Source organism: Delphinapterus leucas, chromosome 16 (assembly GCF_059928025.1).
Source record: "Delphinapterus leucas isolate spDelLeu-1000000601 "Yukka" chromosome 16, BTC_Dleu_Yukka2, whole genome shotgun sequence".
NCBI classification, from domain to species: Eukaryota; Metazoa; Chordata; class Mammalia; order Artiodactyla; family Monodontidae; genus Delphinapterus; species Delphinapterus leucas.
In genome coordinates this window covers 13,419,249-13,440,257 of record NC_143144.1, presented here as the reverse complement: position 1 = coordinate 13,440,257, position 21,009 = coordinate 13,419,249, and the positions used below count along the sequence as shown (strand labels likewise).

Sequence of the window (21,009 nt, the reverse complement as noted above, 5' to 3'; positions counted from 1 at the left end):
AGTTCAACAAAGGAGGTTTTTTGTTTTTGTTTTGTTTTTTTAAAGGAAAATAGACTGTCTGAGAAACATATTAGAGGAAGCACTCAGTTTGACAGAGACAGATTATGGTTTCTTGTCCTTATCTTCCCACACCTTGATTACTGTGGTAGGATCCTCACTAATATGCATGTTGCCATTCCTCTTTTTCCCATTTGATATAGCAACATCAAAATAAATTTCTGAAAGCACCTATTTCCTCATGTTTTAAGGGACAGTGCTTTAACCCAGACTCTAACTCTCTATCTAGCTGTGATTCAAAACAACACAAATGCCCAACAGGAAATACAAAATAGAGGAGGGGCAGACCATCTCTGCAAAACGACCAGGTTCATTTGGTTTTCTCACAGCTGTTAATGAAGTTGTCCCAACCATCAAGTCATGTGTTTCTTTACTTCAGTCTGCTAGTCTACTTTTCCCCAAAACAATTTTGTTTCTGAAGCAATACTGATTTTTAAGTCTGCTTTTATATCTAGGTTTATCTTTACAGTGAGGTTTTCTGCTTTCATATCTAGCCTCATCTGTGGCTTTTACTTACTGGTGAGACCCATAATGATCACATTTTTCTATATGGTTCTGAGACCTTCAACAAACTTTATCATAAAAAATTCTTCTCTATACCTTTCTGTTGGTACCCAATGCAACAATGTTAATTACGTGTTAAAAAAAATATCTAGAACAGTCCTGAGCCCACTGCTCCAAAGACTAACTGATAATAGTTTTTATACTGGCAAACACAAATCAAAACAAAAACTAGATTCACAGTAAGAGCTCAAATCACAATTCCACAAATCCATTAAAAACTGTGCAACTCCAGCTGGAGCGCTCATAAACTGTTCATTCCTAACAACACACATTTCACTTAATTAGCTACCCTCCAGCCTTGGCTATCCTTGGGACCTGGACATCCTTCAGGAAATGCTACTTACTTTAATTTAAAACAACAAACCACAAAAATATTAATAAAAGAACAAAAGCCAACAAACTCTACAACATCCCTACCACGTTTAGCTTCCACTTGCTGCCTTAGAAGAAGTTACTGTCTGTTTAATTCACTGTAAAATAAAACAAATCCAGTGCTCAATGCTAAATTCTTTTTCATGACCACAGTCTAGCTCTTGACAGGTGTTACCAAAATCCTGTTTCCTCTGACTTCATTGAGGACACGGTACATTAATCATTCTTAGAAAGTAATGTGCATATGAATTACTTCCAACCTGTACATGAGGACAAAATAAGGAAATGTGCATTTAGGAAGAGTACTATAGAATGCTTTCTGAATGGATGAAAAAGAGTGATCTCTTCTAAACTTGGCTCAACAAAGTAATTATTAAAATATCAGAATCAGGAAAAATATGAAAGGGCCTTCTCTTTGGGAAAACAAAATCTCAACAATGATAGAAACCCCAAGCAGCAGTCATATGGTCAGGTCTGAGTTTTGGGGATACAGATACTAGTGGGTTAGGGTTACAAAATATGGACTATTTAAGTTGCAGCAAAAAATTGATTTCTAACTTAAAATAAGTGAAATAATAACAAGCCATTACTATATACCATGCAATGTTTAAACACTTTACATTTACAATTTTAATTAAGTTTCTGAAAAGGCAAAATAAAAGTAAAAGTTATAGAAAAAGGATAAAATATTTATAAGTGAAATTTAAGACATAATATAGTATGAGTTTTAGTATAAACTCTGAAGAGCAGAAAGAAAGACTCTGAGATATATAGAACAGGACCACATTGTGACAGTCAATGGAAGGAGACTGTAAATTCATTTATTAATAAGGAGCAATTTTGTTAGGCTAGTGAAAGATAAATTGGATGCTTTAGGTAAAAAAATAAAAAGCAATTAGGAATTAGATCAAGTCAGGAACGACAGAACAGAGACACAGTTATGGTTTTGAGTGACATCAGTGAAAAGTGAGAAAATGAAGACATGAAGAAGATAGAAAGGAAAACAATATCAGGAGTATATGAAAAAACTAGCAATAGGGGATAATGGGTTCCATACCCTGATCCCATGGTTGCCATTTAAGGCAGTAATGGATGGTTGAATGTTCCTTATTTGACCCCTAGGAAACCAGGCTCTCTAATTTTCTTGTACCTCAGACTGCTCCTCTCAGTCTCCTCTAATGACGAGATTTAATGGATTTACACACCTTGTAAAAGTGGTACCATCCCAGGACTACCTCTCTCATTTACAATCACTCTCTAGAAAAGGAGACAGCAAACTATGATTGTAAGACAGTAGTCCTAGAACTCAGGATGTTTTTTATGTTTTTAGAGGGAAAACAACAGAAGAGGCAGCAGAGAGGAGTGAGGAGGAAGAGGAAGAGGTAAGAGGAGGAGGAAGAGCAGCAGCAGCAACTGAGACCATGTGTGGCCCACGAAGCCTAAAATATTTACTCTCTGGTTTTTTACAAAAAAGTTTGCCAATCTCTAATCTAAAACTCTTCATCTAGCCCCAACCTTTAACACCACCTAAAGCTGATGCCTTTCGAATGGATACTTCTAGGTCTGGCCTCATTATGTACTTCACACGATGTATATATGAAATCGCCTTTTCAATACCAGATTCTAACAGTTACCTCAGCTTCTTGTGTCCAAATGTAAAATTTGTAGTAACTCCCCTATAATCTCTCCTCCAAATTTTCTCTATCTCAGTAAATGGTACGCTAAGTTATCAGGTGCTTGAGACAAATCACTGGAATCATGCTCAACTCCTCTCTCTCTCACACTCTGTATCCAACCCAATAGCAAATCCTCTTGGCCTCATCTCCAAGATATATGTACAAATCCACCATTTCTCAGCACTTTCAACATAGCCTTAGCCACTAGTCTCTCTCCTCCCGAGTACATAGTAGTGTCCTGTTATTCCTTCCTTGCTCATGCCTAAGCATCATCTACCCACCACATGTTCACCACACAGAAGTCAGAGAGATCCTTTAAAACTGTAAATCCAATCTTATAGCTTAATCTGATTTATGTTTACTCAAAAAAGCCTGAGGATTTCCCACCTCACTCAAAATAAAATTAATGGGTCTCCCATGGTACATGCTACTTATGACATCATCTACTACCAATCTCCCCCAGGCCTTCTCACCTCCAGCCACACTGACATCCTTGCCATTCCTCAAACACCCTAAGAGCACACCTGTCTGAGAAGTTCAGCACCTGATGTTCCCTCTGTCTGGAATACTCAGAATCCACAGAGCTCACATTTTAATTTATTAGAGACTTGTCTATTGTGGACCTCATCAAAAAGGTTTTCTCTTGACTTCCATACCAAATAGCACATGCCATCATTCTCCAACCCCCTTTTCACTGCTTTAACTCTCTACAGTATTTATCACCACCCAACAACATGTGTGTGTATACAAGCATGTATAACTCCGTACACATACACACACCTACACCTATACACACACGTATGCTTTTCTGTCCCTCACTGTAATAGACACTCTGTGATAATAGGGACATTCTTTTAATTACCTATAAACGTAGTTGGGTCATATTGGGCGCTCAGCATATATTTGTTAAATGAATATATGGAAGTATTGCATGAATACATACTACCTAACAAGAGATGTCCAAAGACAATACAGAGAAGGTGAACAATTTTAAAAGAGAATGTGAACAATTTTAAAAGGTAAAGTAACCAAGAAAAATTATCTCAGATGAAGCCAAATGAGTTTGGATTACGGATATAGGTAAATCACTCCAAAATGTCAAATAACAAAGGGAAGCATTTATGAGTGAAAGTGACATATGGAGGAATGTGATTAAGGTAACAAAGGGATGTGGGCCAACTGTCCTTAATCACTTCCAAAGGTCTGGGGCTAAAAAATGTTTTTTTGGAAAAATAGTTCAAAGTTAATAAACCATAAACCAGTGCCCTAAGATCTCATTTCCTCTGGCTTCCATCTGCCTGTGAACTCACTAACTCACCTGAGCGGCACTGTTTTGGGAATCTTTCCTCTAATATCCAAGGTTCTTCTCCTTGCTCGATCTTGAAGATCACTTCTGGCTTAGTAATGCAATTCCCTGTAAAGAAAATAACACAGGACTATGGCTGAACAGCCTGGCTTCGGGGACTCTGAAAAAATGATAGGGAAGAAATGTATAGCTTCAGGAGCTACCTAAAAGAGGTGCCTAAATGAACCAATCCTTAAAGAGGTAAGAATATAGCATTCTTTATAGTGGCCAAAAGGGATCAGTCATCTGATCCCTTGAATCTCCATCAGAAAATTCCACAGGGAGTTCTTATGTTTCATCAACTAAGAAATGCATGCTCCTTGTTCACATGGAGAAAAAATTCTTACCTACTGAGACAAGGTGGCTGTAATTTTCCAGGATCACGTCTCTGTATAGTATCTTCTGAGCAGGATCCAGCAGGTACCACTCTTCCTGGGTGAAGTCCACACACACATCTTTGAATGACACTTGTTCCTGTAACAGTATATTCCTTTTATATAATGAAATTGTCAGAGCTCTATGAGTGGTAAATATTTAAAAGAACTAATCTCTTTAGAGTTTATTAAAAATTGGTATATAGGATTGCCTTCTTTTATGCTATCCTATGTAGGAAAAAAGTAATATCTTGTACAAATTGAGTTTCCACTAAGGGGGTGGAACTAGTTGCTACAACTGTTATTCCTGACAAGGAGACATACACATTAACATTTATTAAATTAGACATTGTAGGAGCTAGCATTATGCACAAAGTAGACTGGGGTTACCAAGAAAATGTTCTTTCATATTATCTTTTGTATTATACAGTTAACTGTCACTAAGGAAGTAAAACTTTCTGTTGTTAAAATGAACAGAGGGATTAAAATTAATATGGTACAGGCCCTAACCAAGCTCAACCCGTGACTGATTAAAGTGACCAGTCCTGTACTCTACCTGCCCAACAGAGAAACGGATGAATCCTCTCTGCTAAAAGAGATCATTTTCTGGAGCCTCTACCAATATTTGTGTTGTTAAATACAATGTTTGGCATCCAATAAAAAATTTCATGTTATATGAAGAGACAAAGACCAAGGAAAAAAAGAAAATAAAAGCGTACCCATAGGACACTCAGATATTGGAACAAACAAGAACTTCAAAATGAGTTATGATTAATAGGTTCAATAAAATAGAGGAAAATATGAACAAAATAAATGAAAGGATGGGAGAAGTTCAACAGATATGTGGTATGTGTGTTGTGGAGAAAGAATTAACAGAGCAGGCCTGAGACTGCTATCCTCTGAATGATCTGTTACAAGGCTGTTCCTTGGCTGGCATCTGGGAACTCGGATTTCAGGAGGGTTCTTAGCAGTCCTTAATAAGAATGGTTCACTGAGCCTAAACTGTTTGTGTAAACAATATGGTTTTTGCTGCACACATACATTCCTTCTGGAGTCTGGAATTCTGTTATATGCTAAGCAGAAAGCACCTATGTGACTAGCCCCTGATAAACATGCTGAACACTGAGTGTCTGTTGAGCTTCCCTGGCAGACATTTCACATCAGTTGCCACATCTCACTGCTAGAGGACTTAGGTGTATCCTGGGAGAAGACTCTTAGAAGCTTGTGCCTGGTGTCCCCTGGACTATGCCCCATGTGCCTTTTCCCTTTGCTGATTGCGCTTTGTACCCTTTCACTTCAATAAGTGATAGCAGTAAGTACAACTACATACTGAGTCATCTTAGCAAATCACTGAACCTGGTAATGGTCTTGGGGACCTCTGATACATGAGTATACAAACACACACAGATACATACATACGTGCATAAAATGGGCATTCCAAAGTTGAAAATTACAATATCTGAAATTAAGAACCATTAGATGGGTTCAAATCATATTAGAGAAAGAAGACACAATCTGAAACATATTCATCTAACAAAAGAGTATCAAAATACATACAGCAAAAACTGATAGAAATGAAAGGAGAAATAGACAAATCTAAAACCATAGTTGGAGTCTTCTATCTTGAGCAATTGAGCAGGCAGAAAATCAGTAAGTACACAGATGACCTACACAGCACTATCAATCAACATGATCTAACTGGCATATGTAGAATATTCCATCCAAAAAAATAAAACACACATTCTATCATTCTATTCTAGCTCATATGGTCCATTCACCTAGATAGACCATAGTCCTGGCCACAAAACACACCTTAACAAATTTAAAACAATAGCTCTCATACAAAATATGTTCTCAGACCACAATGGAATTAAATAGAAATCAATAAGCAGGAGATAACTGAAAAATCCCAAAGAGTTGAAAATTAAACAACATACTTATAAATAACCTGTAAGTCATACTTATAAATAACCTGTAAGTCTAACCTATAAGTTTTAAATAACCTATAAGTCAACTTATAATAACCTATAAATCAAAGAAGTCTCAAAAGAAATTTTAAAATATTTTAAATGAAATGGAATAAAAATGAAAATACCATGTATCAAAATTTGTGCCATGCAGTGAAAGCAGTGCACAGAGGACATTTATAGCATCAAATGTATACATTAGAAAAGATTAAAAATCAAAAACCTAAGCTTCTATCTTAGTAAACTAGAGAAAAAAGGCAAATTAAGCCTAAACCAAGCAAAGTAAAGGAAATAATAAAAATTAGAATAAATCAATTAAATTGAAAATGTGAAAAAAATACAAAAAGCCAATGAAACTCAAAGTTGCTTCTTTGAAAAGATCAATAAAATTAATAAACCTACAACCTAACCAAGAAAAAAGAGGCAAATTGGAAATCTCAGAAATGAAAGATAGGTTGACACTACTAAGCCTAATGACATTTAAAAAATAATAAGAGAATACTACAAATAATTCTATTCCTGAAAAATTGGTAACACAGATGAAATTGACAAATTCCTTAAAAGACACAACTACCAAATTCACACAAGGAGATACAGATAACCTGCATAGACTCATTTCTGTTAAAAAAAAAAACTGAATCAATAATTAAAACACTTCCAAAATAGAAAGAACCAAACCCAGATGGCATCACTGGTGAATTCTACTGTACATTTAAGGAAAAAATAATAACAATTCTCCATAATCTCCTCTGGTAAATAACATCTCCAAACTCATTACATGAGGCCAACATTACCCTAATACCAAAACTAGATAAAGACATTATGAAAAAAATAAAGACTAATGTCTCTCAATAACATAGATGCAAAAATTCTCAAATATTGGCAAATCAAATCTGACAATGTATAAAAAGAAATACAAACCACAACCAAGTGGAATTTATTGGAGGTATGGAAGGCTGGGTCAGCATTAAAAAAAATCAATCAATATAATCCAACATATCAATAAGCCAAAGAAGAAAAATTACATGATCATATTAATTAATGAAGAAAAAGCATTTGACAGAATCCTACAGTCATTCATGATAAAAACTCTCAGCAAACTAGGAATAGAGGGGAACTTTCCCGACTTAATGAAGAAGCTAACATCATACTTAATGTTACGAGACTGGACACTTTTCCCCTAAGTGCAGGAACAGGGCAAGGATGTCCTGTCTTAATACTCCTATTCAAGTCCTAGCTAGTACAGAAAGACCTACAACAAGACAAAACAAACAAAAAGGGCTTCCTGGTGGCGCAGTGGTTGAGAGTCTGCCTGCTGATGCAGGGGACATGGGTTTGTGCCCCGGTCCAGGAAGATCCCACATGCCACGGAGCGGCTGGGCCCGTGAGCCATGGCTGCTGAGCCTGCGCGTCTGGAGCCTGTGCTCCGCAATGGGAGAGGCCACAACAGTGAGAGGCCCGCATATCGCAAAAAAAAAAAAACTGAAATAAAATAAAAAACTGAAATGTGATTAGAAAGAAAAAATAAAACTGTCTTTATTTGAAGTCAACATTGTCTATGTAGAAAGTCCCAAAGAATCTACAAAAAGAAAAAGCAAAAAAAATCCTGGAAGTAATAAGCAAATATAGCAACATCATAGGATATAAGGTCAATATTAAAAAGTCAACTGTTTTCCCATATCAGAATAAACAATTGGAATTTCAAATTTTTGAATGAAAAAAATACCATTTACAATATGACTACCAAAAACAAAGTATTCAAATATAAATCTAACACAGTATATTTCAGGGATATGCAGAAAAACAAAAACTGATGGAAGAAATCGAAGATCTAAATAAATGGAGAGATATTCCACATTCATCAATCAGAAGACAGTATTGTTAACATGTCAATTCCTTCCAACTTAATCTATAAATTCAGTGAAATTCAAATAAAAATCCCAGCTATCTTGTAGACACTGAAAAAATGATTCTAAAATTTAAACAGGAAGGTAAAGGACCTAGAACAGCCAACGTAATATGGAAGAAGGAAAAAGAAGATATACATTACCTGATTTCAAGACATATAAAGCTACAAGTAACCAAGACAGTGTGTTATTGTTGAAAGAAACACATAGATCTGTGAAACAGAACAGAGGTCCCAGGAACAGATCCACTGATATATAGTGAACTGATTTTTTTTTTTTTTTGTAATTGAGGTATAGCTGATGTACACTACTATATAAGTTTTAGGTGTACAACATAGTGATTCACAATTTGTAAAGATTATATTCCATTTATAGTTATTATATAATATTGGCTATATTTCCTATGTTGTACAGTATATCCTTGTAGCTTATTTATTTTATACATACTAGTTTCTACTTCTTAATTCCCTACCCCATCTTGCCCCTCCCCCTTCCCTCTCTCCACTGGTAACCACTAGTTTGTTCTCTATATCTGTGAGTCTGTTCCTTTTTTGTTATATTCACTAGTTTGTTTTATATAGTCAACTGATTTTTGACAAAGGCACAATGGCATTTAAATGGAGAAAAGATAGTCTTTCAACAAATGATTCTTCAACAACTGTACATCTATGCAAAAAAATGAACCTAGACACAGACCTTACACCTTATACAAATATTAACTAAAAATGAATCACAGACCTAGAAGTAAAATGCAAAACTATTAAATTTCTAGAAGACAATATAGAACATAGGAAATCTATGTGATCTTGGATTTGGTGATGAGTTTTTAAATACAACAGAAAAAAGCACATTCCATTAAAAAAATACATGGGTTGGGTTTCATTTAAAATAAAATATTTTGCCCTGCAAAAGCCATTTGTAAGAAAATGAAAGGTCAAGCCACAGACTGGAAGAAAATATTTGCAACATATATATCTAATAAAGAAGTTACATTCAAAATATGCAAAAGAACTCTGAAAACTCAATAGTAAGAAAACAAATCACCTAATAGAAAAATGGACCAAAGATATGAATAAACATGTCAAGCAAAGACATATGGATAGCAGATAAATTTATGAACAAATGCTCAATATCATCTGTCATTAGGGAAATATAAATTAAAACAAAAATGAGATACCATGACACACCTACTGGAACAGTTAAATCCAAAACAATGACAACATCAATTTCAGTTCCAGGTGCAGAAGAGGAGTTCTGATTGGTAGGAATGTAAAATGATACAGCACTTTTGTAAAATTGGCTGGCAGTTTCTTACAAAGCTAAACAGTCTTAACATATGATCAAGCAGTTTCACACCCTAGCTATTTAAAAATGTATGTCTATGTAAAAACCTACATGTTGGGGCTTCCCTGGTGGCGCAGTGGTTGAAAGTCCGCCTGCCGATGCAGGGGACGCGGGTTCGTGCCCCGGTCTAGGAAGATCCCACATGCCGTGGAGCGGCTGGGCCCGTGAGCCATGGCCGCTGAGCCTGCGCTTCCGGAGCCTGTGCTCTGCCGCGGGAGAGGCCACAACAGTGAGAGGCCCGCGTACCGCAAAAAAAAAAAAAACCCTACATGTTTCTAGCAGCTTAATTCATAATGACCAAAAACTGGAAGGAGCCAAGAGTCCATGGGTTAATGACTCAGAAATCACTTATACATGTATGCTGGAACTGAACAGTTAAGTAAAGGAAGTGCGGATGGTGGTAGCCAGATTGCTAAAACGGGAGTTACAGACAAGCAAGGGGAGAATGCTAGAATGTTCCATGTAATAATGATTACAGCAGGGGACATCAGTGTGAAATAATACTTAGCTTAATGCAAACACAGACGGTTACATACTGAAATATTTATAGATATGTGTATACATGTGAGTTAGTATACATATATATTTTCTTGTTCAGTCAGCTGAGAGGGTCTCTAAGGAATTAGAAACCAGTAGCAATCCAGCCCCCCAATCTTGGTTTCTAATACCATGCTCCAGTAAAAGGAACCAGAGCTCTTCAGGGAAAAATGGCTAATTCTAGGGCAGGAAATATAAGATGAGCCTGGAATATCTTCTACTACCAGAAAGTATAGAAGAAGTACTCAAACAAAAACACAATAATGGGGTACATCAGAAAGACCCTGGAACCAGTTGAAAGTGCTCTATTTAATAACCAAGCTGAAACAATTTGAGCAACAAAATGACCAAGGTAGTACTGGACTATAAACAAGGTAAAAAATAACTAGCCGTGAGTTCATATTGATATTAAACACTGACTGAGTTAATAAATACACAAGTCTCCTGTGCAGAACTCCTAATAATTTATGTGGATACTCCACCATGAAGGAGGTGTAGCATAAACTCCCCACTTTCTTCCCAAGGGTATAGTATGAAAACAGACGAAAAAAGAATAACTTTGCAGTGGAGAAAGTTGACCACATGACCTCAGCCACGTGATCAAAAGTGGTTCATCATCTGTTGAAAAGTGAAAAGTCATGTGAAGAGCATTTACCCTGATAAGATGATACCAAATGGCACTCTACCTCTGTGGTCTTTCTACACGAAAACAATTACCCCAATATAATAACGAGAAAAACAGCAGACAATTCCCAAGTGAGGGACATTCTACAAAACACCTGTCTTGTACTCCTCAAAAACTGACGAGGCCATCAAAAACAAGGAAAGTCTGAGAAACTGTCACAGCCAAGGGGAGCCTAAGGAAACATGATGACTAAGTGAAATGTGGTATCCTGAAGCAGAATACCTGCACGGGGAAAAAAAAACATGAACAATCATCAAAAGACAAATGATATACCAGAAAATAACTCACATAAAAGACAAGCATTAGTATCCCTAATATACAAAGAGCTAACCAGACACTGAAAAAAAGAAAAAAGCCAGAAACCTAAGAGCAAAATGGGCAAAAGATATGAACAGACAGTTCACAGAAATATAAAAATAAGACACCTTTTAGATGCATGAAAAAAATCTTCAACCTCTCTCATAGTTAAGATAATTACAGATGTAAAGTACATAAAATACTAATTTTTACCTATCAGTTGCCAAAATCCAAAAGTGAACCACGTATTTCTATGGGAGAAGCTATGGAGAAAAAGCACTATCATGCAGTACCAGTGGAAATACAAAATGATACTATCTATAATCCCACCAAAAGGATCAAGCTTATCAATTGTATTCAACCCTTTGACCTGGCAATCTCACTTCTGGGAATTTATCTGGTAGAATAAACCTACATGTACAAGGCTATTAATTAAAACATGGTTTGTAGTAGCAAAAGGTTGGAAATAGTTAATAACTAGTTTAATAAACTATGGAACATTCGCAATTGAATTACCATGTGATTGTTAACAAAGAAAGATGTTCTATTACAGAAAGGTCCCTGGGAACAGGCTGAAAAAAGAAGTGAAAAAAGGAAAAAAAAAAAAAAGAAGAAGAAAAAGAAGGAAATAGTGTATACACTCATTACTCAAGTGTGGTTCCCTGGGTAGCAGAATCAACTCCATCTGGGAGCTGATTAGAAATGCAGACTCCAGGGCCCCACCCAGATATACTAAATCAAAATCTGCATTTTAACACGTTGCCAGGGATGTACAGGTGCATCTAAATTTAAGAAGCTCTAATAATAGATTCCCTTTTAAATAAAGGCCGGGAGCACATATTTTCTTTCAACTGAATAAAGAAACACTGGGAGGACAAACAAGAAATAGAAATAATGTATACCTATAGTAGGGTGACAGTACACTGCAGTTCATCTGGGACTGTCCCAATATATGCCAGCTGTCTCAGCATAATTGTTAATAAAACTTCTTTCACTCTCAGTGAAAGTGTCACAGTTTAGATGAGAAATAAATGTCACCCTACCTGGAGGAAGCATCAGCTACAGAGAGGATGGGGTGTGAATTTTTACTTACTTTTTTTTTTTTAGCCGCACCAAGCAGCATGCGGGATCTCAGCTCCCCGAACCCACATCCCCCCACAGCAGAAGCACGGAGTCTTAACCACTGGACCAGCAGGGAAGTCCCTTTACTTACTTTTTTTGTATCACTTATTTTTTTTTAAAACCATGTTAATATACTAACAATTTTTAATTATTTCATTTTTTAAAAAAAAATAAAAGCAGTCAGGAAAAATAGGTATACTGGGAAGGGCAGTTGGCTAAGGATAGATAAGCAGGGGATAAGCAATAAACCCAGGGATAAGCAATGTTGGGGCAAAAGGCAAAGCCAACTTCATGAGGGACAGAAGTTAGGAAAAGGAGAGCTAGGAGGGTAGTATCATAGACAACAACAGAGGAGACTTCCAAAACAAAGAGACTATGGATAATAGTACCAAATGCTGCAAAAGGGTCAAGTAAGACAAAGACAAAAACTGGATTTGATTACAGTTTGGTGGTCTTTTCCAGAACTGATTCAGGTGAGTGGTGGTAAAGAAGCAAGACTGCATGTATTAGGTGGAAATGGAAATGGAAATGCAGAAACAAAAGCCAGGACTACCTGCTACTTAAGCTAGAAATACAAATGAGCTAACATGAGGTTTTATAAACCTTTAGAAACTTTAGAAAACGCATTTTCAGACAAAATGGCAATAAACAAAAAAAAAACTCACCTGGGATTTGTTCATTTTTCACTCTTAGTGGAGGAGGGAGAGCTGAAGGAGAAGGAAGAAGGAAGTAAGAACTTGGCCTGCCTTATAGTTCCTGGATTCACCTGCCTACACAGCTCCACACACAAGATACTTACTTGTCCATGTGTGGCTCCGATTTATGTTGAGCTTAGACATGATACTTTTCACTGAGTGAATGTAAACATTTGTTTCTTATTGATTTATTACCAATTTAGGTTCTGTGACACAGAAAAATTAAAAACATGAGATGAGTTTAACATTGAACAGTAATCTAAAGGAAGGAACACTATGGATCTGCCAAAACTGATGTTGTAGGGGGAGAAAAACACCTCAAACCATATTGTTCATCTGGTTATCTGCTAACACCATTAATCCTATGAGGTCAGATAATCCAAGAAACCTCTGAAAAAAGGGATGGGAGTGTTTAAGGCAAGATTTTTTTTTTTTTAATGTTCTCACCTGCTTACAATTTTCAGAAGGATCTTTTAATAAAAAAACTAACTTTGACCTAACAGTCACAAAATGGGCAGTGGCCCACGAATCTGCAGACCTGACTTTCAACCTCGATTCTACCACTAACAAATTGCATGACGTCAGGCACTCACCTTCGAGAAGGCTCAATTCTTTTTTTTTTTTTTTTTTCATTTTTCAAGTAAGCAACAGATAACCCAAAAAGGACCTGCCTGCACTACCATCCTGCGCGTCTATCCAGCCGGGGGAGCAGGAACCTCAGCATTTCTCTAGATGCCATGAAAAATGGGACACTGAGGGCGGCTCACTTCAGGAAAGAGTGACTGGAGAATGAGGGGAGGAGGAGGTGTTAGGGACAGACAATGACAGAATTTCCTTAGCTATGGCTGGTAAGCCTTTCAACCCCGACCATGCCTTCACAAACTCTCCAAACAGGTGACATTTCCTGTGCAGCCTGCATGCCCACCCATCTCAGCTCCAGCTCACCTCTCTCTTCTTAAATTTGTCTCAGACCTTCCACCGTCACACAGCCTTCGATGGCTTCAGGATACCGTGTCATGATTATACACAACAAATAACAAATGAATACATAATAAATAATAACTTGGGATCTGGGTGATGTTAGAGCCAGGAAAAGGCCTTGGTGGCTAGCTGGTTTAGCCCCCTCCAATCCCATTTCACAAACGAATTAACTGAGGAATGGAGGCCCTAGAGACTTATCCAAGCTCCAGCCGCCTGTATTACATACAAAACAATTAAATACAACAGCAGCCAACAAAACGTGAGCGCTCAAAACAACACAGTGCGGCGAGCACTCTAGATATCCGCATTTTACAGCTAAGCAAGACAAATCTCCCAGCGGCTATTTGGTCCAGGAAATTCATGTATTTCCGAGCCCCTTCCTGGGGCAGTCGTTCTCTCCCACATCCTCCCTGCGCCCCGTAATCCCAGCACGTCACTACGTAAAGCACACACACGCGCGCGCACACACACACAGACAGACACACACAGAGAGAGACACACACACACACACACACACACACACACACACACACACACACACACACACACACACGTCGCGCACGCGCACTCGCTCTTCCCCGCATTCCTCGCCCCTCCCCGCAGGCCCAGATCACACGTCACGCACGCGCTCTCCCCTTGACAACCCCGCTCCCTCCCCGCGGGCCTAGCGCACACGTCACGCACGCGCACTCCCCACGGGCGGCCACACGACGGCGCCGCCCGCTCAGCTCAAGGGCTGAAGAGCTGAGGGCCGAGCGAGCCCGAGAGTCCGCGTTCCCGCGCGGGACTCCGGCCTCTCCAGGCAGAGGCGCCGCCGCCTGCAGTCCCTTCAGTTCTGCAGGCGCCGCAGACTCCTGGGGTCCTGCCGATGTTCGCGGGGCTCCAACCTACCACCCGGCACCGCTGCCCCCGCCGGCTCCCCGAGCCGCACGGGGTCCCCTTGGCCCTCGCCCCCACCCTCTGGGGCTCACCCGCAGCTCCCTCGCCGCGTGGACCTGGAGGCCAGGGATTGTTTCCCACGAGGGGCTGGAGGCCGGGGAAGGACGAGCCGGGAGGAGAAGGCGGGGATGCACATGCGCAGAGGGAGGGAGCGGCGTGGCGCGGTGGCGGCGAGTTGGAAGTTGGCTTCTGGCAGCTTGGGTTGGAAAAGTGGCTCTACCTTTAGAAGCAATGCCTCACTCCTAAATTGTACAAAAGTAAGCTAATAGTAGTACAGTACCTAGCTAACGGTTTTTATGAAGATTAAGGGCGTTTTCATTGTAAAAGCACTTAGGATGGCGTCTGGCATATAAATTGTTCAGTACGTTTCTTAAGATTACCTTGCCCAGTATACGCCATGCGCAGTCCTTTAGAAATCAGCTGCAGAGTTTCTGCCTTGTTGACTGGATTGAGATATTACTATCTGATATATTCACTCCTGCTACCTGGACCCTGGATTCTGTCCGTGTCCCAGAGATGTATGTCAAAGCAGTGTGCGTTTTCGACTAGACACAAACCAAGAGAAGCAAAGTGGTACATGAATTTAATTTATGAACGTGGACAGATGTTATTTTAGTTTTGATAAATTTATCTTCTATAGTTTAGACAATAAATCTATGTAAACTAAAATAATATCTGTGAGCAGCCTAGTTATTCTCCGGAATGAGGAAAAAAGCAACCTAGCAATTCAGTATTAATAATAAAAACTGTTCCTATGTAAGAAACTGTTCACACACCAAACTTACGAAGAAAGCACTTTATCATCTCTCAGAAATGCTTTACCTGGAACCAAATATACATTCTTTTATGTGGGCATCCTCATGACATTTTTAGCACAGTATGAGCATATGGGTGTATTATTTTATGATGAACTTTTCATAAAAGAATATGTAGTTAACTCTTTTTGATCAATGTCGTTTAACTTTTTTTTTTACTAACTTCAGATTTACAGAAGAGTTGCAAAGATAGTTCCCATATACTCTTCACCCAGTTTCACCTAATTGTTAACATTTATTTATTTATTTTTATTCAGCTGCATCAGGTCTTAGTTGCGGCACACATGGGACCTTCGTTGCAGCGTGAGGATTTCTCTAGTTGCGCGTGCATGCGGGCTCAGTTGCCCTGTGGCATGTGGGATCTCAGTTCCCCCACCAGGGATCAAACCTAAGTCTCGTACATTGGAAGGCGTATTCTTAACCACTGGACCACCAGGGAAGTCCCTTTAATTGTTAACATTTTACATAACCATGGTACATTTACCAAAACTAAGAAAGTGATACGGGTGCAATTGTATCAACTAAACTACAGAGTTTATTCAGAGTTCATCAGTTTTTTCATTAATGCGCTTTTACTGATCCAGGATTCAATCCAGGATACCACAGTACGTTTAATCATCAAGTCTGTTTGGTCTCGTCCCATCTGCAATAGTTTCGTGGTCTTTCCTTGTCTTTCATTACCTTCAGATGTTTGAAGAATAGTGGTCAGATATTATGAAGAATGTCCCTGACTTTGAGTTTGTCTGATGTTTTCTCCTGATTGGACTGAGGTTATAAATTTTTAGAAAGAATACCACAGAGAGGATGTGTCCTACCTATATATGAGGGGACACATGATATCAACACAACTTATATTAACCTTGGTTGCTTGGTGAAGGTGGTGTCTGACAGGTTTCTCCACTATATCTTTAGGATTTTTCCCTTTCCAATCTATACTTAGGGGTGGGTTACTAAGTCCAGTGCACTCAGTGGGAGCAGAATAAGCTCCATCTCAAATTTAGGGTCATATTTTTAAATCACCACATTTATTAGTAAATTTGGGGCGAGAACCTTTAAGGCTATGCAAATATACTATTCCTACTTAGAGTTTTGGCCACTAATTTTAGCTTTCACTGGTAGATCTTGCCTGCAACAGTTATTACTGTGGTGTTCCAATTGGTGATTTTATATTTCACCTCTTTCTTCTATATTTATTAACTGGGAATCCCCTGTAAGGGAAAACTTTCATTTCCAGCATTTATTTATTACATCATTTATTTATATCAGTATGGATATTTATTTTATTCCCAACCATGGTTATTCAACCCACCTTCTCACTCAACCATTGGCACTCTCTGATCTGTCTTCTGTTCTATAATTTTACCCTTTTCAGAATGTCAAATGGAATTATATGTATCTCCTGGGTTTGGCTTAGCAAAATTCATTTAAGATTCATTCATGTGGTTGCTCCCTTTTGTTTTTAGGTCAGTTCCTTTTCCCTCACTCTTTTAATTTCATCCAATACTATTATGTTGCTCAAATTGTTTTGTGTTTGGGCATTGAGAGCTATCATAGGTTAGCTTTTGGATCCTCTTAAAGTATTCTTATCATTTTTAAGAAATAACAGTTTTATTGAGATATAATTCATATAACATACAACTCACTCATTTAAAGTGTACAATTCAGTCGTTTTTAGTGTATGCACAGATAAGAGTGATCATCACCACAGTCAGTTTTAGAGCACTTTCATCAACTCAAAAGAAACCCCATATGCTTTAGCTATCATCCCCCTATACCTTCATCTCCCCAATGCCATGCACCTACTAATCTATTGTTGTCTCCATATAAATGGAATCAAACAATATGTGGCCTCTTGTGACTGATTTCTTTCACTTTACATAATGTTTTTCAAAGTTCTTCCATGGGCTTCCCTGGTGGCACAGTGGTTAAGAGTCCATCTGCCGTGCAGGGGACACGGGTTCGAGGCTTGGTCCAGGAAGATCCCACATGCTGCGGAGCAACTAAGCCTGTGCACCACAACTACTGCGCCTGTGCTCTAGAGCCCACGAGCCACAACTACTGAAGCCGGCACACCTAGAGCCTGTGCTCCACAACAAGAGAAGCCACCGCAATGAGAAGCCCACACACCGCAACGAAGAGTAGCCCCCGCTCGCTGCAACTAGAGAAAGCCCGCACGCAGCAATGAAGACCCAACGCAGCCAAATATAAATAAATGAAATAAGTTTATTTTTAAAAGTTCTTCCATGTTTTAGCACGTATTAATACTTCATTCTTTTTTATGACTGAATAATATTCCCTTGTATGGAATATTTTTGTTTTGTATCAATTTTCTTTATCCCTTCATCAGGTGATGGACATTTGGATTGTTTCCACCTTTTAGATATTGTGAATAACGTTGCTATAAACATTCATGTATAACTTTTGCTTGGACATGTTTCCGTTACTCTTGGGTATTTACCTAGGAATTAAATTGGTGATTCACATGGTAACTCTATGTTTAATATTTTGAAGAACTGCCAGACTTTTTTCCACAGTGGCTTCACAATTTTTCATCCTCACCAGAAGTGTATGATGGTTCCTATTTTTACACATCCTTACACTTTTTTTTTTGGCCATGCCACGTGGCTTACAGGAGCTCAGTTCCCCGACCAGGGATTGAACCCGGACCATGGCAGTGAGAGTGTCAAATCCTAACCACTAGACCACCTGGGAACTCCCCTACACAGACTTGCTTTTATCTGATTTTTTATTCTAGTCATCCTAGTGTTATGAACTACAACTGCACTGTAGTCTTGATTTGCATTTCCCTGATGAATAATGAGGATAAACCTCTTTTCATAAGTTTATAGGCCATTTGTATATCTTCTCGGGAGAAATTTCTATTCAGATCAGTTGCCAATTTTTAAATTGTGTTATTTTATTGTCCTTTTAGTATTGAGATGTAAAAGTTTTTGGTGTAGTCTAGATGCACGTCTCTTATCAGATATATGATTTGCAAATATGTAATCCAATTCTTTTTTTAAAAAACCGATCAAGGCAAATATTTATTTATTTATTTATTTATTGGCTGTGTTGGGTCTTAGTTGCAGCACGCGGGATTTTTCATTGCGGTATGCAGGCTTCTCTCTGGTTGTGGCGCCCAGGCTCCAGAGCGGGTGGGTTCTGTAGTCTCAGCACGCAGGCTCTCTAGTTGGCGTGCGAGCTCAGTTGTTGTGGCACACGGGCTTAGTTGTCCCGCCGCATGTGGGATCTTAGTTCCCTTACCAGGGATCAAACCCGCGTCCTCTGCATTGTAAGGTGGATTCTTTACCACTGGACGACCAGGGAAGTCCTTGTAATCCAGTTCTGTAGGTTGTCTTTTCACTCTCTTGATACTGTCCTTTCAAGCACAAAAGTTTTGCATTTCAATGAAGTACAGTTTATATTTTGCTTAGTTGCTTGTACTTTTGGTATCATGTCTAAGAATTCATTGCCAAATCCAAGGTCACGCAGATATACCCCTATGTTTTCTTCTAAGAATTTTATACTTTTAGCTCTTACATTTAGGTCTTTGATCTGTTTTGAGTTAATCTTTTCCTATAGTATGAAATAAGGGTTTAACTTTATTCATTTGTAAGTGGCTATCTGGTTGTACTAACACCAGTTTTTTAAACTTTATTGGAGTATAATTGCTTTACAATGTTGTGTTAGTTTCTGCTGTATAACAAAGTGAATCAGCTATACGTATACATATATCACCATATCCCCTCCCTCTTGCGTCTCCCTCCCACACCCCCTACCCTACCCCTCTAGGTGGTCACAAAGCACAGAGCTGATCTCCCTGTGCTATGCAGCTGCTTCCCACTAGCTAGCTATTTTACATTTGGTAGTGTATATATGTCAATGCCACTCTCTCACTTCATCACAGCTTACCCTTCCCCCTCCCTGTGTCCTCAAGTCCATTCTCTACATCTGCATCTTTATTCCCATCCTTCCCCTAGCATCTTCAGAACCATATATATTTTTTAGATTCCATATATATGTGTTAGCATATGGTATTTGTTTTTCTCTTTCTGACTTACTCTAGGTCCATCCACGTCACTACAAATAACTCAGTTTTGTTTCTTTTTATGGTTGAGTAATATTCCATTGCATATATGTGCCACATCTTCTTTATACATTCATCTGTTGATGGACACTTAGGTTGCTTCCATGTCCTGGCTATTGTAAATAGTGCCGCAGTGAAAATTGTGGTACATGACTCTTTTTGAAATATGGTTTTCTCAGGGTATATGCCCAGTAGTGGGATTGCTGGGTCGTATGGTAGTTTTGTTTTTAGTTTTTTAAGGAACCTCCATACTGTCTTCCATAGTGGCTGTTTCAATTTACATTGCTACCAACAGCCAGCACCATTTATTTTTAAATTATTCTTTCCCTATTGAATATTCTTGACACACTTGCCAAAAATCAGTTGCCCACAGATGTATGAGTTTATTTCTGGACTCTTAATTCTATTCTGTTGATCTGTATTTCTATACTTATGTCCATACTTCACTGTCTTTGATGCTGCTTCTCTACAGTAAGTTTTAAAATTCATAAGTGTGAGTCTTCCAACTTGTTTTCTTCTTCAAGATTGTTATGGCTGTTCTATGTCCCTTGTTAATCTATATAAATTTTAGAATCAACTGTCAATTTTTATGAAGAAGCCAGCTGGGATTATGGTAGGAACTGCATCAAATCTGTAGACTAATTTGGGGAGTATTGACATCTTAACAATACTAAGACCTGTGATCTAAAACTTTGGGCTTTTTTGGAACTTCCCTGGTGGTCCAGTGGTTAAGACTCCACACTTCCACTGCAGGGGGCACAGGTTCAATCCCTGGTCGGGGAACTAAGATCCCACATGCTGCGTGGCCAAAAAAATAAAATAGAATAGAATAGTTTCTTTCCTTTAATTAGATTTTTATTTCCTTTGATCAGTGTCTTGCAGTTTTTAGGTGCAAGTTTTGTAATTCTTTTGTTAAAGTTATCCCTAAGTATTTTATTCTTTTGGTACTATTGTTAAGTAGTATTGTTTCTTTAATTTTGTTTTTAGATTGTTCATTACAAGTGTATAGAAATAGAATTGATTTTTTTATATTGACCTAGTATCCTGGCACCTGGTTGAACTCAAGTATTCTTTAGGATTTTATATATACAGGATAATGTCATCTGCAAATAGAGATTTACTTCTTCCTTTCTTTTCCTCTCTTTTCTTTATTTTTTTTTTTGACCACACCCCTTGGCTTATGGGATTTTAGTTCCTCCACCGGGGATCAAACCTGGGGCCCTGCCAGTGCGAGTGCTAAGTCTT

The 21,009-nt window shown here is 38.4% G+C and overlaps 1 protein-coding gene across 7 annotated transcripts in view; it reads right to left on the bottom strand.

Moving 5' to 3' along the window:
* Positions 1–15,000, bottom strand: part of ZNF248 (zinc finger protein 248) — a 32,666-nt gene extending 17,666 nt beyond the window's left edge. The window contains exons 1-6 of one of the 7 annotated variants that reach the window (XM_089897479.1): positions 14,895–14,999; positions 13,888–13,941; positions 13,047–13,148; positions 12,913–12,954; positions 4,362–4,488; positions 3,988–4,083 (exon numbers count right to left, since the gene is read on the bottom strand). In XM_089897479.1, coding sequence (XP_089753605.1) covers positions 3,988–4,083; positions 4,362–4,488; positions 12,913–12,927 — 238 coding nt within the window. In that variant the 5' untranslated portion in view covers positions 12,928–12,954; positions 13,047–13,148; positions 13,888–13,941; positions 14,895–14,999. The other 6 variants (XM_022553250.3, XM_089897480.1, XM_022553249.3 and 3 more) reach the window with 6 other exon arrangements.
* Positions 15,001–21,009: the final 6,009 nt, after the last annotated feature.